This window comes from Squalius cephalus (genome assembly GCF_949319135.1).
Source record: "Squalius cephalus genome assembly, chromosome: 23".
Classification (NCBI taxonomy): Eukaryota; Metazoa; Chordata; class Actinopteri; order Cypriniformes; family Leuciscidae; genus Squalius; species Squalius cephalus.
Genome location: NC_137144.1, coordinates 16,697,867 through 16,712,982, shown reverse-complemented (window position 1 = coordinate 16,712,982; position 15,116 = coordinate 16,697,867). Strand labels below are relative to the sequence as shown.

The following is a 15,116-nucleotide window of genomic DNA, read 5'->3' as shown; positions in this document are numbered from 1 at the left end:
CATCACATGATCAACTGCTAAATTCAAATGTGTTTTCGCACGTTGGCGCTATAGACCCTTTTCACATTTCCGGGTTTCTCAAAAACGGAAGTCGTCATAGTTGGTTAAACTTCTATAGTGGTGAATGAGAGACCACATTAAGTATATTTAACTATGTTCCCATTTGCTCAAATAGCAAAAGAAAAACTCCACAATAGTGTTTTCACAACTTGATAACACCATCAGAAGAGAGAAAGACATAAATTTGACCATCCCTCCCATAGCCGCTCTATTAAAAACACCCTCATAGCAGCTTTAATTAGTTTCTTGTAGTGTTATAAAAGTAGGCTACATGATAAAAAAATAAATAATAATAATAAAAAAAAAAACTTTGCAGGATTTACAATTTATCTTGTCCAAGCTGCATTTTGCTCCCAGATAAGATATTACAAAGGGCATAGTGCCCTCAGACGACCACACTGGTGCTGGTTGAGGAGAGATCCCCTGACTGGATTGTAATGCGCTTTGGGTGTACAGAAATACATAAAGCGCTCTATAAATGCCTCATTAATTAATTCATTCATTCATTCATTCATTCACTAATAAGATTATTTCCAATATATTAGAACAAAATATTTTTGAAGAAAGAAAACATGTAGCATTAAGCTGAATTAATGCCTAAAAACTGAATTAATACTGTGCAATAATGAGATTTGTTTACATACAAATGTACGTTTTTATCTTTATAGTGAGCAAATGAAGGGAGCAGTTCACAGTTATTTAGAGGAGAGCATTCGTCCATTCATTGATCTGATCGACACTCTGCGGTCAGTTGGCATTCAGAAGGACTTGGCATTACCGACTATTGCAGTGATCGGAGACCAGAGTTCTGGGAAAAGCTCGGTGTTGGAAGCGCTGTCTGGAGTTGCATTACCAAGAGGAAGCGGTGAGGACTGGTTTACTCTCCTTTGGTATTGGAAATTCATATAAACACAATGAACATTTTAGGTTGACTACACCTCTCCAATTTTGCTCTATTGCACTTCCAGCAAGGTATGATGGATCCATGAGATCAAATTGTTTATGCCAAAGTCTGACCCTACCATCTGCATGTCACAGCAGAAAGTTGGTCTGGCAGCAACAAACCACTTATTCAGATATTTGCATCAACAAGCAGGTGTAAAGGTAAAGTGGTTACTAGATCAGTATAATGCATGAGACACATGCAATTCATATTCAAGTTCATGGAAAATTTGCAATTCAGATGTATTTGTTTGTTAGGATTAAATAGTTGTTTCTACATTTAAAATGGTTTCTGGAGTCTGGCAGAAGATGTTGTTTTTGGTCTTTTAACTACGGGTGGTCAACTCTGTTATTGATATCAACTCTGTTACCATCAATGTCAACTCTGTTTGTTTTAAGGTTTTGCTTTAAAAATTATCATTATGTTTTTTGTTGTCAACAAATTGATCAGAAGCTGATTAGCATAACTAGTATTCTTACTACATGGAATTTTAAAGGATTTTATTTTTATTTTATTTTTAAAGCTATGTTTAGTGAAAATGCATACTGGCAACTTTTCAGTTATTTTTACTCTAAAACAAAAAGTCTCTATCTTATTAGGCTTAAAGTTGAATTAATGTAAGAAGAGACAAAAGTTATCTTAGGGAAGACATGGTTTTGTGTTACATATGTTGTATATGTTTGACCCAATTTGTCTATAACAGAATTGACAGCTTTTTCTGTTAGTACATTGCTTTTCAGAATGAACATTTTAAATCTTACAAGTTTAAGATCAGCAAATATTAAAAATATGAAATTTAAAGTGTGTTCCCTGAAAATAAAAAAGTTTAACAGAATAATTATTCCTATTTTTGTTTTCTTTTTCTACTTGAAATGTACCTGCAATTCTGGAATGGGTCGTATGTTAAAATTGAATTCTGAAGGCCTGTTCACACCAAGAACCATAACTATAAAGATAACTATATTAGCGACCACACCAGTGGACAATAATGTTCTATTTATTATAAGTGCACACTACAGTTTTGTAGTCTGCCACTTTAAATGCTTGAGCTCGTAACCCTTGTGCATTAATTAAAAAAAGTTACACATATAGGTCCATAGTGGACAAAAATGCCCATGTCAAAAAACTGTCATACAAATTTTAAGCTTGGGAGCACAGACTTGAGTTTAAAATAGAACAGAAAACAGAAAACATGAATAAAGCGAGTATTTGCTTTATATAGACCAAACCTGAGAAAATGGCACCATCTGGTAAAATTTTTTACAAATTTAAATTTTGAAGCCTTGCCAACAGAATGAAAGCCTCTTAACAAATATTGCATCATTTTATAGTCAAATGGCCGTGGGATTAAAAATTGCAGTTTTAATGGGTTTCAATGCGGACATTTTTGTCCAAAAGGAGCTGAGAGGGAATATTTTGTGTACCTAGTGCAAAAAATATTTTTAAAGGAAATGGGGCTGAAATAGTAAATTCCAATAAAAATACACACCTGTGCCAAAATTCATGCAGTTGGCATTTACAGAATAAAAAAAAGTTACACATAGTGGATAAAAATGTCCATGTCAAAAAACTGTCATAAAAATGTTAAGCTTGGGAACACAGACTTAAGTTTGGTCTCATTTTAAAGAAGACCCTTGGCAGATTATTGCTGAAGTTAAAAAAGTGGAAAAAAAATGAAAACGAAAAAAAAAAAAAGGTATAGAAGTTTAAGTTTATGAAAATTATTTATGAACATTATGAATTATTTTATATAGATTACATACTTTATGGAACATGTTGAACTCTAAAACTGATAGAAATTCAAAGCCATAAATCTTAACAAGTTGTGTTCCAAATTTGAGGATGATATCTTAGAAATATATATATATATATATCTTAGATCTTTTTAGGCGCAGTAACAGATTTTCCCCATTGGATGCCAGAAAAACTCCACTGGTGCACACAGTGGCTGGATTTTAGTTTTGCAGTTGAGTTTTTCTCTCTCAAATATTACAAGCACATACGCACATTTTTTTTATTACACACATTCAAACCACACTCTGACATCCATACCAACACACACACACACAATTATCGCTGCATAATATATCATATTGGCTCTAATATGCCGAAGCAGAAAACAGGATATTTGCTTTAGTAGTAAGAAAAATAGTAAAAAAAACAATTTTGAAGCCTTGCCAACAGAATGCATCATTTTATAGTTAAATGGCACTCGGATTAAAAATTGCATTTTTGTCCAAAAGGCGCTGAGAGGATTGTGTACCTAGTGCAAAATAGATTTTTTAACCCCTTGACGCCTGAATTTATTTACAATTAAATAAAAAAAATATTATGTGTGTTTCTGGCTCCAAGCTGATGCTAAATTAAGTTGAGATTGTTAATTTGTCTATACCATATAGAATAGATATAAATTTAGGTATGTTGCAAATTAGCGACAACAGGCATTTAGGGTAATTTTTTTTTACAAAATGGTAAAATTAATAAAACACATTTTCCCATCTCAGGTATGTAGATTTTATTCATGGCACAAAGTTTTTAGAACTTATAAACTTTAATTGACAAATTAATGAATCTTGACAACAAAACACTCTCCTACTCCCTAACATTGACAGTAGTTTTTATACATTCCATGTTACACTCTGTTTAACTCTTTCCTTTTTTCTCCAGTGCATACATTATATATTCTTATAGTGTTATATCCTAACATGCTATTTTTTGCAAAAAAAAAAAAAAAAATTTTTGGCCTGAAACCATCTAAATACAGCATTATTATATGTAGCCATTATAGCCCAATCCAGCCGTTATGGACGAATGTCACGAATTTGCTACAAACAGAAATCTACAAAGTACGTAAAAAAATTCGTCACATGAAGTCTATATGAATAACATAGCTATAGAAGCAATCAATAAGCTGGTACATATTTTTATCTTAGCACAACTTAACTCATTTTGGGCAATTTCTCCACATTTGCGCCCTTGATATACGGATTTTGCAAACCAAAATATTAGCTTCCGTGAACCGGATGTAGTTCCCACTCCGACCGCTCCTACGAGAAACCAGTGCGTGCAAAAGGTTCCTAGGTATTTATCGAATGTGCACAAACAGGCATTGGGGGAAAACACACGCTACCTCGCCTGCTGTCTGAATGGAAGGGGTTTGTTGCAAATTCGCGACAGTAGGCGTTAAGAAAATGGGGGTGAAATAGTAGCCTGGTCCTACCAAGGGGGTAATCTATTAGCCGGAAACTGAAGCTTCCCCGGGGGCCACCATTGATTAGCAGACCATCACCTGCTGTTAGCACTCCATTGACTCCCATTCATTTTGGCGTCACTTTGACAGCGAATAACTTCACATCTGAGACGTTTAAAGACTCCATTTGTCCATTATTTATTTCTAAAGAAACACGAAAATGTATAAAAGGCTCCATTACCTTGTATCTTACGTTATGGCCCCGTAGAAGCAGTTTTTGTAAAAATAGGCTAACAATTGCGTCATAACCATGTGCCTCTCTGTCGCACAGTAGAGAAATTACTGTATAGACAGGAGGAGAAGCTTGCGGGCAATCAGGGGGACGTGGAGGCAAAATGACAAAATAATTAATCAGAATACTTAGCAAAAGTTGCTCCTGCTCCTAGCTCATGGACACCTCCTACTCACGATCTCCATCTCTGCAAGTTTCGGAAGGGAATGATTCAAATTTCTCGTGGCACAGCTACTAGAAGACAGACAGGTTGCTCACGTCACATCCACGTTGTCAAAGCTCAGTTTGAGTCTGCGCAGTACGCTCAGCCATCAGGAAGTGAGTGCTTCTAATTGACTTCACTTTTCTCTGTTGAATCCAATGGGGTCGCTGTGTCCATTTCTTTTACTGTCTATGGGTCCTACCAGACTCTTGTACAAGAGAGTCTGGCCACTCTCCATTGAGAAGCGTTAACTTCCTTGAAGGCGGGTACTCTGTTGTAGTTTAAATCTATTGGATCTGCCCAGAGCCACTCTGGATCTGCCATAACCAATTGGTCCGTAGAAAACCCGAGAATATACCACAAACCCAGACGACGTACTGAAGGAAAATGAAAATTGAGTGGAAGTACTTAGGAGGGCGGAGCCAGGCTAGTGAAATAGTAAAAATCCAATAAAAATACACACCTGTGCCACATTTTATGCAGTTAGTATTAACACAGGCAAAGTGATAAAAAAGCAAAACTGAAAAAGACAAAAATGTCCATAATGGATTCTGATTGGCTTTCAAAGTTTTTATAGTTTATCAGCTGAAAAAAAAAAAAAACATTCTGAAAGTGATTCCAACGATATATTTTCTGTGTGCCGTTAATATCCATATAGTTGTGATTTGGACTCTGCTATTCATTAACATACATACATACAATTTTTTTTAGACATCTTTATCACTATCGTTATCAAATTAAAGAATGATTACTTTTGTCAACACATGCACTGTTGTCACAACATTTTCCACTGTCAGTTTTCTTGGTTGCTAACTGGACTGTGTTTGTTATAGGAATTGTCACCAGATGTCCACTGGAGCTGAGGCTGAAGAAGGTTACTGGTGGAGCCAACTGGAAGGCTGTTCTATCCTATCGTAAAAAGAGAATTGAATTTGTGGATCCGTCATTTGTTGCAGGTTTATAAACTGCTTGCAGTCTCTTTTGCGTTCTTAACTTGATGGTTTTTTTGCAACTGATTCGACATGATCAATCTTACAACTGAATTTAAATTATGAAATTTTGCAGGTCCTATTAAAGCCAGCAAATTGGCAAATGGAAAGGTAGCACATCCAACTTATGATTTGAAGAAATTTGAATTTGGAGATCCTTCATTAGTTGAAGAACATGTTGCAGCAGGTTAGTAAATCTGCAGGAAAACTCCTTTCTTTTCAGAGTTATTAGAACATAATATAGAGATCAAAATCTCATGCTGCAGTCACAATCAGTAAATAAATATAAAAATTTGTTTTGTCTTATAAAATTGATGTCTGTTGTCTGGATGCTGATTCAGTCAATTAAATGTATTATTCCAGTTCATCATATCACTGCACAGAACTCATAATGCATAGCAATATCCTGTTATATGAAGGGCTATAGGTCCATGTACGCCATGTCGTAATTACGAGATTCTGACTTGTAAAAGGCACCTGTCCTCGTAGAAACTCGTAGAGCTTCAACTTCGACCAAATTACCGCTTTACCCCCTGACTGCTGTAATTCATTTTGGCATTGAAAGTGTTGCCATAGAAACACATAATTCTGAGTCTGAGGACATGTCCCTTTAAGGCAACTCATATCTCTTTGAATGGGAAAATCTCCAAAACTGTTTGCAAAGCTTACGATTAAATCTCATATTTGAAATCACCAATGAAATTTTACAACAACTGTCTCATACATTTTATTTCTAAACGCTTGTATCATGTCAAAAAACTGATTTTTTTTTTAAGCTAATGCGCATGTGGATTCCTAAGCACGCGTCTCATAACACTGACTGTTTCTATAGCAATTGGATCTTCTAATGGCAGCTGCAGTGACGCAATGACTTTACCAATCGCCGATTGACTCTTTTCCTTAAAAGGCGGGACTCATTCCGCCATATTGCGCATTGCACTTTCTCCCATTCATAAGTAATAGGAGTGAACGTCTCGGTTACGTATGTAACCCTCGTTCCCTGAGAAGGGAACGGAGACGTTACGTCGTGACAACGAATGGGGTTTCGCCTAGAAAGCCTCTCCTCTTCGAGAATTAAAACGAGGGGGGGTTGGGGGGCTTGCAAAATACACATATGACCTGGAGGGGGCTGCATATGGAGAATCACTGGGGTGTCCAGCCGCAGGTGGAATATTTCAACCCCAGGGTTGGCAAGGCGGCTTGCTGAGGGAAAGACACATGCTCAGAGAGGCTTACAGTGGAAATACACAACATGGGGGTCGCCCAGAGGGGGAACCATGCACATGGAGGCACCTGGTCAACGCGAAAGCTGCCGATGGCATAAATCTGGCGTTGACGTCAACAGCGCTGGAGGAAACTCAGGGCTTATTAGGCTCACCTGAGGAGAATATCGCACGTATCCCGTCCGTGGAGAGGAATGGCGAGCAAGCAAAGACACCTGAGCAGAATCTAGTACCAGCTGGTTGAAGTGAGTACATGAGTAGAAACTGGTTCCATTCGGAGATTGTAGAATCTCACGAATGTGTTGGGTGTCGCCCAGCCTGCAGCTCTGCAGATGTCTGTTAGTGAGGCGCCATGTGCTAGAGCCCAAGAGGAGGCCACACTCCGTGTGGAGTGGGCCATCACACCAAGGGGGCATGGTCGACCTTGACAGACAATAACAGCATAACAGCATATCGACTTCCCACCATAACAGACAAAGAGCTGGTCTGAGATCCTGAAACACTGCGTTCTGTCTACGTAAGCACGGAGGGCGCGTATTAGACAGAGCAGTGCCAAGGCTGGGTCTGCCTCCTTCAAGGGCAGTGCTTACGGGTTCACCACCTGGTCTCGAAAGGGAGTGGTGGGAACCTTGGGCACATATCCAGGCCGGGGTCTCATAATCACGTGAGAGTAGGCCGGCCCGAATTCCAGACACGCTTCGTCAACGGAAAATGCCTGCAGGTCCCCTACCCTCTTGATGGAGGCAAATGCAACCAGGAGCGCTGTCTTCATTGACAGGAACTTAAGCTCCACTGATTGCAGAGGCTCAAAGGGAGCACGCTGCAGGGCAGGTAGAACCACTGAGAGGTCCCAAGAGGGTACGAGAGGAGGGCGAGGAGGATTCAGTCTCCTCGCTCCTCTCAGGAACCTGATGAACAGGTCATGCTTTCCCACAGACTTACCTTCAACTGCGTCGTGATGTGCGGCGATAGCGGCAATGTACACTTTCAGGGTGGAGGGAGACAGCCTTCGCTCCAACTCTTCTTGCTGGAAGGAAAGCACGACACTGATCTGGCATTTCCTGGGGTCTTCTCGGCGAGAGGAGCACCAGGTGACGAAAAGGTTCCACTTCAACGCATAGGCATGTCTCATAGACGATGCTCTAGCGGAAGTGATGGTAGCCACCACTGCTGGTGGTAGGGTACTCAAACCTGCCTAGTCCCGTCCAGGAGCCACATGTGGATGTTCCAAAGATCAGGACAAGGGTGCCATAGGGTGCCCCGTCCCTGAGAAAGGAGGTCCTTCCTCAGAGGGATTGGCCAGGGAGGTGCTGTTGCGAGGAGTACTAGTTCGGGGAACCAGGGCCGGTTGTGCCAGTGAGGGGCAACCAAAATGACCTGCTCCTTGTCCTCCCTGCTCACTGGGGGAAACGCATACTTGCGGAGGCCCCGCAGCCAGCTGTGCGCCAGTGCGTCCGTGCCGAGCGTACCCTCGGTCAGGGAGTAAAACAGGTCGCAATGGGACAAGCCGTGTGAGGCAAACAGGTCTACCTGTGCATCCCCGAACTGATTCCAAATCAGCTGGACCGTCTGGGGATGGAGTCTCCATTCTCCAGGGAGAGGCTGAAGCCGTGAGAGCTCGTCGGCTGCACAGTTCAGGTCTCCTGGGATACAAATGGCTCGAAACGACCTCAGATGCTTCTGACTTCATAGGAGGAGGTGGCGGGCGAGTTGTGACATACGGCTGGAGCGCAGAACACCTTGTCAGTTGATGTATGCTACTGTCGCGGTATTCTCTGTTCAGACTAGTACGTGCTGACCCTTGAGCAGCGCATGGAAGCGGTGCAGGTTGAGATGTAATGCCAGCAATTCGAGGCAATTAACATGCCAAAGGCGCTGGGGTCCTATCCAGGAGCCCGCGGCAGCATGTACATTGCACATGGCACCCCAGCCTGTGGTGGTGGCATCTGTTGAGACAACAACATGCCTGGAAACTCGTTCTAAGGGCACTCCGGCCCATAGAAAACTGAGGTTCGTCTACGGGGTGAAGGTCTGACGGCAGGTCGGAGTCACTGGTACTCGGAGCGTGCTGTGTTGCCATGCCCACCTCGGGACTCGATGGCGAAGCCAGAGCTGAAGCGGCCTCATATGAAGCAATCCGAGCAGCGTTGCTGCGGCTGCGGATGCCATATGCCCCAGGAGCCTCTGAAATAGTTTCAGTGGGACCGCACTCTTGCCTTCAAACTGTCTCAGGCAAGTCAGCAGTGACTGTGCGCGCTCGCTCATACGCTGTGCGCACATGGCGATAAGTCGATTTCCATACCGAGAAAAGAGATCCTCTGCACGGAGCAAAGTTTGCTCTTTTCCCGGTTGACCCGAAGGCCCAGATGGGCTAGGTGCCGGAGCACTAGGTCCCTGTGTTCGCAAACCTGGTCTCAAGAGTGAGCTAGGATCAGCCTGTCGTGGAGATAGTTCAGGATGCGAACCCCATGTAGCCGTAGCGGCACAAGGGCTGTCTTGACGACTTTCGTGAAGACGTGAAGAGACAGGGCTAGCCCGAATGGGAGGACCGCGTACTGGTATGCCTGCCCCTCGAAAGCAAACCGTAGGTGGAACGGTCTGTGTCGAGGAAGAATGGTTTGTGTTTGACCAAGAATGGAGACATGAAAGTAGGCGTCCTTCAGGTCGATCGCTGCAAACCAATCCTGTGGCTGCACATATTCGAAAATGCGTTTGGCCATGACCATCTTGAACAGGAGCCTGTGAAGTGACCGGTTCAAGACGTGCAGGTCCAGGATTGGTCGTAACCCACCCGTTTGCTTGGGCACAATGAAGTAGGGGCTGTAGAGCCTCATTTCGGCTGGAGGGACAGTCTCGATCGCACCCTTCGCCAGTAGGGTGGTGATCTCCGCTCTCATGACAGGGGCATTTTGGGCCGTACCCAAAAACCAATTGTCCAGCCGCGCACGCACTGGGCAGGGCAGAGGGCTCCATTCTAACCCAATGGCTGCGGCTGCCCGGGAAAGCATGGCAGTCAACTCAGGATCTGACTCGGGCATGCTGGCATACCCGAAGGCGGCAGCACAGCCGAATCTTCATCTCCTGAGGACTCCTGCCCACCTTGTGATGCTGCAACAGACATAGAATCCTCCTCTGGAGCACCAAATGAAATCTGCGGGGCATCCAAAGACGAAGCCGCAAAATCAAATGGAATGTTCGCGGGTTGCAACGTTGGAGAGGGGGGTGTGGGCCAAGGAGGAATCGTCAACGCTTTGTTCCACACGTCACCCTTAGGTCACCCTGGCCACCAGCCGAAGTACTACCTCTCGTGGAGGCAGTAGGTCGGGGTGTGGATGAGGGGACTCTCCCTCTGACGAGGTCATTGAGTCTCGACCGGAGCGTTGCGATGGCCATGTTCCCGCAATGAGAACATGACTCATCCACAAACGTTGCTTTAGCATGATCAATGCCCAAACCCGCAAGACAGTGATTGTGCCCATCAGAGTCGGAAACAAGTCGGCTGCAACCAGAAGTGCACGGGCGAGACATCTTTAAAAAGACATGCCACGCGCAAGCTCTTTTGTGAGAGGAAATGTCTCCACAGAGTGTTGAAGCGACCAGGGAGATGAACACACAAACACTGGCAGATCACTGCACAGATCAGTAGGGAATGTGCACTCGCTGGCACTCGCCGTCACACCAACACTTTAGAGAGAGAAGCTCGTCTCGAAGAGTAGAGATGATCGATGATCTCAGGATGGGTTGTGGAGTGAAGTGAAACACTTGGCTCCTAAGCGAAAACATATCTGCATGTTGCCGGCATTTTTCCATATAATACCCACGAGGTGGGGCGTAGTTATGCTATGCAAATTCCGCAGACCCATGGCATTTCTTTGTCAATGGCTCGTTTTAATTCTCGAAGAGGAGAGGCTTTCTAGGCGAAACCCCATTCGTCGTCACAACGTAACTCGTAGTGACCACGAAAGGGAACCGAGCCTACTTTTTAGCCTACTGTTTCTTCAAAGGGGGGAGGGGGCATTTGTATCAATGAAAGAGCTAAAGGGAAGTTTCAGGCTCATGCTGCTTTAAAGGACATATTTTTTTATAAACACAGTTAATTTTGCAGTGTGTGTGTTGTACAGCCCAGAATGAGCTGGCAGGAAAGGGGGTAGGAATATGTGATGAGCTCATCACTTTAGAGGTCATGTCACCAGATGTGTGTGACCTCACACTGATCGATCTACCTGGAATTGCCAGAGTCCCAGTAAAAGGACAACCAGAGGATATTGGAAAACAGGTGAGCAGCATAAGCTGATTTTGCGCACCACATTTTAGTACCATAGACATCCAGTTTTAAAACTATGTCTTCATGTCTTGCAGATCAAACTTCTGATTATGAAATTTATTGAGAAGCAAGAGACTATAAACCTGGTAGTGGTTCCTTGTAACACTGACATTGCAACAACAGAAGCATTACAAATGGCACAAAAAGTAGATCCTGAGGGCAGAAGAACTCTCGGTAATGAAGCAGATGATCCGCACAAAACATCTAATAACATTAAATATTTTTGTGGATTTGAGGCTTCAAATCATCAAATGCACTTTTTAAAAGAAAATGTTTCATTCTCACAGCCATTTTGACCAAGCCAGATCTCATAGACAAGGGAACAGAGAAGGACATTCTGGACATTGTCCACAACAAAGTGATTCCTCTCCACAAAGGTTACACCATGGTGAAGTGTAGAGGACAACAGCAGATCGATCAGAAAATTCCTCTGGAGGAGGCAACACAAATAGAGAGAGATTTCTTCCAAAACCATGACCATTTCAGGTTACAGACTATATATTTAAGAATATAATTCAACTTTTAGCATGTCATTTATGAATTCAAATTAATTTTATGTTTTGAGGTGCATACATTCAGGGTGACATAACTGTCCTGATAAAAGTAAATAAAATAAAAAACTTAAGAATGAAATTAATGAAAATAAAACCTTAAGTAGTTTGGCATAAACTTTTAGTAATATTTCTTAGGAAAAATATTTTCACAAGACATGAGATTCGCTGCTTATTAATATTCTTGGAAAAAGGTTTGTCCACAAAATCATATAGCTATATGGCATAAACTACACGCAAAACAAAAAACAAAACAAAACAAAAAAAATCACAGAAAGAAGCCTTGCAGACCCTTAAGACTATCAAGGTCAATAAAAGTCTCAGATATATTTCACCTTTATGTGACAAGGCAAAGTTAGTTCAGATTGTAAAATTGTAATATGTGGTATAACTCCCCCAAAACCTAAATTTTTTTTATTTTTTATTAATGTTAGATTTTTGTGATGTTCACTTTGTCCATTATTATTTTTTCAAGAATACCTGTTTGCCAAGCTACAGTAGGCTATATGACCTAAAGTAAACCCCATCTAAACTGAGTGCCTTCTCTTGTTCTACTACAGAGACCTCTTACCGTCTCTAAATAAATTGAGTGAGGGTAAAGCAACTATTGAATGTCTTGCTGTCAAGCTGACTCAGAATCTTGTTGATCATATCAAAGTAAGTTTGTAAATGTCTCAAACTAAGAGTCCTAAATGTGGTGAACTGCATTTGTGGTTTCTATAATCAAATTGTTTCTTACCTATCTTTGTCAGAAATCACTGCCACAGCTCAATCAGCAGATTAAAAAACAGTTGTGGGACATGAAGAATGAGCTAAAGGAGTACGAGACTGGACCACCAGAAGATCTTAAGGGAGCCAAACAGTTCCTCACTGAAGTAGGACCTCAAGTCATCACATCTTCTTGCTTAGGAGAATTATGATTAGAGGTTCAAGATGCTGGAACCCAGTGAAATGGAATGTAAACATTTCTTAATATGCATTTTGTGAAACAGACTGATCCTTTCATCCGTAAAATTAGCAGCCCTTTAAAAAGATAAAAACACAGAATACAGAAAAAAGTCAAAATTGCGAGATACATATTTTTTGTGTTTGCAAGAAAGAAAGTCAGAATAACAAACTCACAATTCTGAGAAAAATTTGAATTGCAAGATTTTTTTCTTAGGAAAAAAAGAATAAGAAAATATTAAATCAGAATTGTGAATAATATTTTTTTTTAAATTACCTTAACGTCAAGTTAAAAGAAGTAAATGTTTGAAAAGCAAGGTTCATTCTGTTTAAATCCACTATGCTTTGTCTCGTGCCTTGTGTGAACAGCCCCTGAAAATGTTCTCTGTTCAGATAATGCCTCTTTTACCTCCTCAGAAAATTCACTTTTGCTGTATAATGATATTGTAAAAGGCTAATGAAACAATTTTTTTTTCTTCACAGACCCTAAAAAGATTCAGTGATCAAATCAACTCTTTATCATCAGGGGAGCTGATGAGTGAGGAAAATTTGTTTGTTCAGCTTCGAGTTGAATTCAAGAAGTGGAATGATCATCTTAACAGCACAAAAACATCCTGTCAGTTTATTTACAACATGCAACAACTTTGAATTCACTTTCGTTGTTGTTTTCTTAGAGTTCTGATAAAAACTGAAAAAGTCAGTTAATTTCATAAGAAATCCATTTTGTTTCCAAACAAGTCAGCAATTCAAAAGAGTTGAGCCAGAAAAACAGAGGGAGGGAACTGCTCGGATTCAGTAACTACAGAGTGTTTGAGTCGGTTCTGCAAAAACATGTGGCCAAACTTAAGAAGCCAGCCGTCGAATTACTCAATATCATCAAAGGTACCATCACAAAAGACTTTATGGTTATTGTGGAGAGCCTCCATTATAAAACCAAAAGATTAGATCACAAATTTAATGACATAAATAGTTTTAACAAATGTGGCTGTTTGCCTTCTTGACTTGATGTATTTCTCCTGAAGACATCATCATCACACATTTGACTGACGTGGTGAGTCAGTGTTTCAGGAACTACTCTGTCCTTCAAAACACTGCTAAGGTAAATATTGTTCCTAATTGGTGGAAAAACTAATAACTAAACTAAAACTAATCCAGTTTAATCAAGTTCTCTTTCCTCGCTACTTTTTCATTTGACTTTTTCATTTTGTCCATAGGACAAAATCAAGAACATTCAGTTAACCCAGCAAGAAAAGATGGAGCAGAGGATCTCAGAGCAGTTTGAAATGGAAAACCGGGTCTACACTCAAGATCCCATCTACTTGAAGGTCTTGAATGAGATTACGAATGAGAAGTTTTCAGAAGATCAGTTACCCTTCTTTGACAAAAAATGCAAGTACAGTAATATGCTGGAGGCGTATTATGAGGTAGAATTTCTTAGTTTTCAGAAACAAATAGCAGTGCAGTGTATGTGTATGTGGAAGTAAAGTATCTCTATTCTTCTTTCAGGTTGTGGTGCAGCGAATGGCTGACCAACTGCCCATGATGATCTTATTTTTCATGTTGACGCAGACTGCTGAGCTCCTGTCTATTGACATGTTGAGTTTACTGGATGGGGCAAATGTGCGCGAGCTCCTGTTTGAGGACTCTGAAGTCAGCAGAATACGCAAAGACCTACGAGAGCGCCGGGATCGTTTGAGTGCTGCTCAGGAAGTACTTAGCACTTTTTCTACTAGACTGGAGGGTATCTGAAAATACATATAATGTATCTATGTCAATCTTATAATGTATCTGACAACTTCTAAACAAACATCCATTTTCTATAAATAAACCTATAAAATTTTCTTCAGAATATTAAAATATACATACATACATTAACCCATATCTTATACTTTTTGATTGTTTCCATGTTACTCACAAAATGGGCTAAAGCAGGGCCGATACATTTTGTTTTCTAAAATAGCTAAAAGCTTCAGTGCGTTATCTACAAGTTAAGGTCTAACTTAAGATTAGTTCTAACTTGACATTTAATGATTTTTTTGGCTCATATAAAATGTTTAAAAATATGCAATATATATATATATATATATATATAACCTCGTGATTTGTAGTCAGATCAGCCCCAGATGTAATCCAGACACTCAGCATTATGTATTTTTATGTATTATGTATTTTTTTTCTGTATTTCTGAGCATTTGATGTTTTGTATTGATTATCTTTGAATTGATTATGTATTGGCATGATACATTTACCTGAATATTAATAAATTGTAACATTTGAATTTATTCTGACTACTCTGAAATTATTAACTCTAGTAGATTACTTGAATTCCTTAACACCACAAATCTACGCTCAGGTTAGTTTAACAAACTAAAATATAGCTTAGGTGGAGCAGAGATT

The 15,116-nt window shown here is 40.7% G+C and overlaps 2 protein-coding genes across 2 annotated transcripts; both read left to right on the top strand.

The window, feature by feature from the left end:
* Nucleotides 1-735: 735 nt before the first annotated feature.
* Nucleotides 736-12,358, top strand: LOC307151648 (interferon-induced GTP-binding protein Mx-like; the record flags this gene model as incomplete). Its single annotated transcript, XM_079859762.1, has 5 exons — nt 736-925; nt 11,021-11,175; nt 11,259-11,397; nt 11,511-11,662; nt 12,335-12,358. The coding sequence occupies 5 exons, from the start codon at nt 736-738 to the stop codon at nt 12,356-12,358; spliced, it is 660 nt and encodes a 219-aa protein (XP_079715888.1).
* Nucleotides 11,792-14,773, top strand: LOC307151761 (interferon-induced GTP-binding protein Mx-like). The gene is made up of 7 exons (XM_079859909.1): nt 11,792-12,431; nt 12,527-12,649; nt 13,203-13,335; nt 13,458-13,601; nt 13,742-13,818; nt 13,934-14,143; nt 14,226-14,773. Exons 2-7 carry the CDS (start codon nt 12,575-12,577, stop codon nt 14,466-14,468), a joined length of 882 nt encoding a protein of 293 aa, XP_079716035.1. The 5' UTR covers nt 11,792-12,431; nt 12,527-12,574; the 3' UTR covers nt 14,469-14,773.
* Nucleotides 14,774-15,116: the final 343 nt, after the last annotated feature.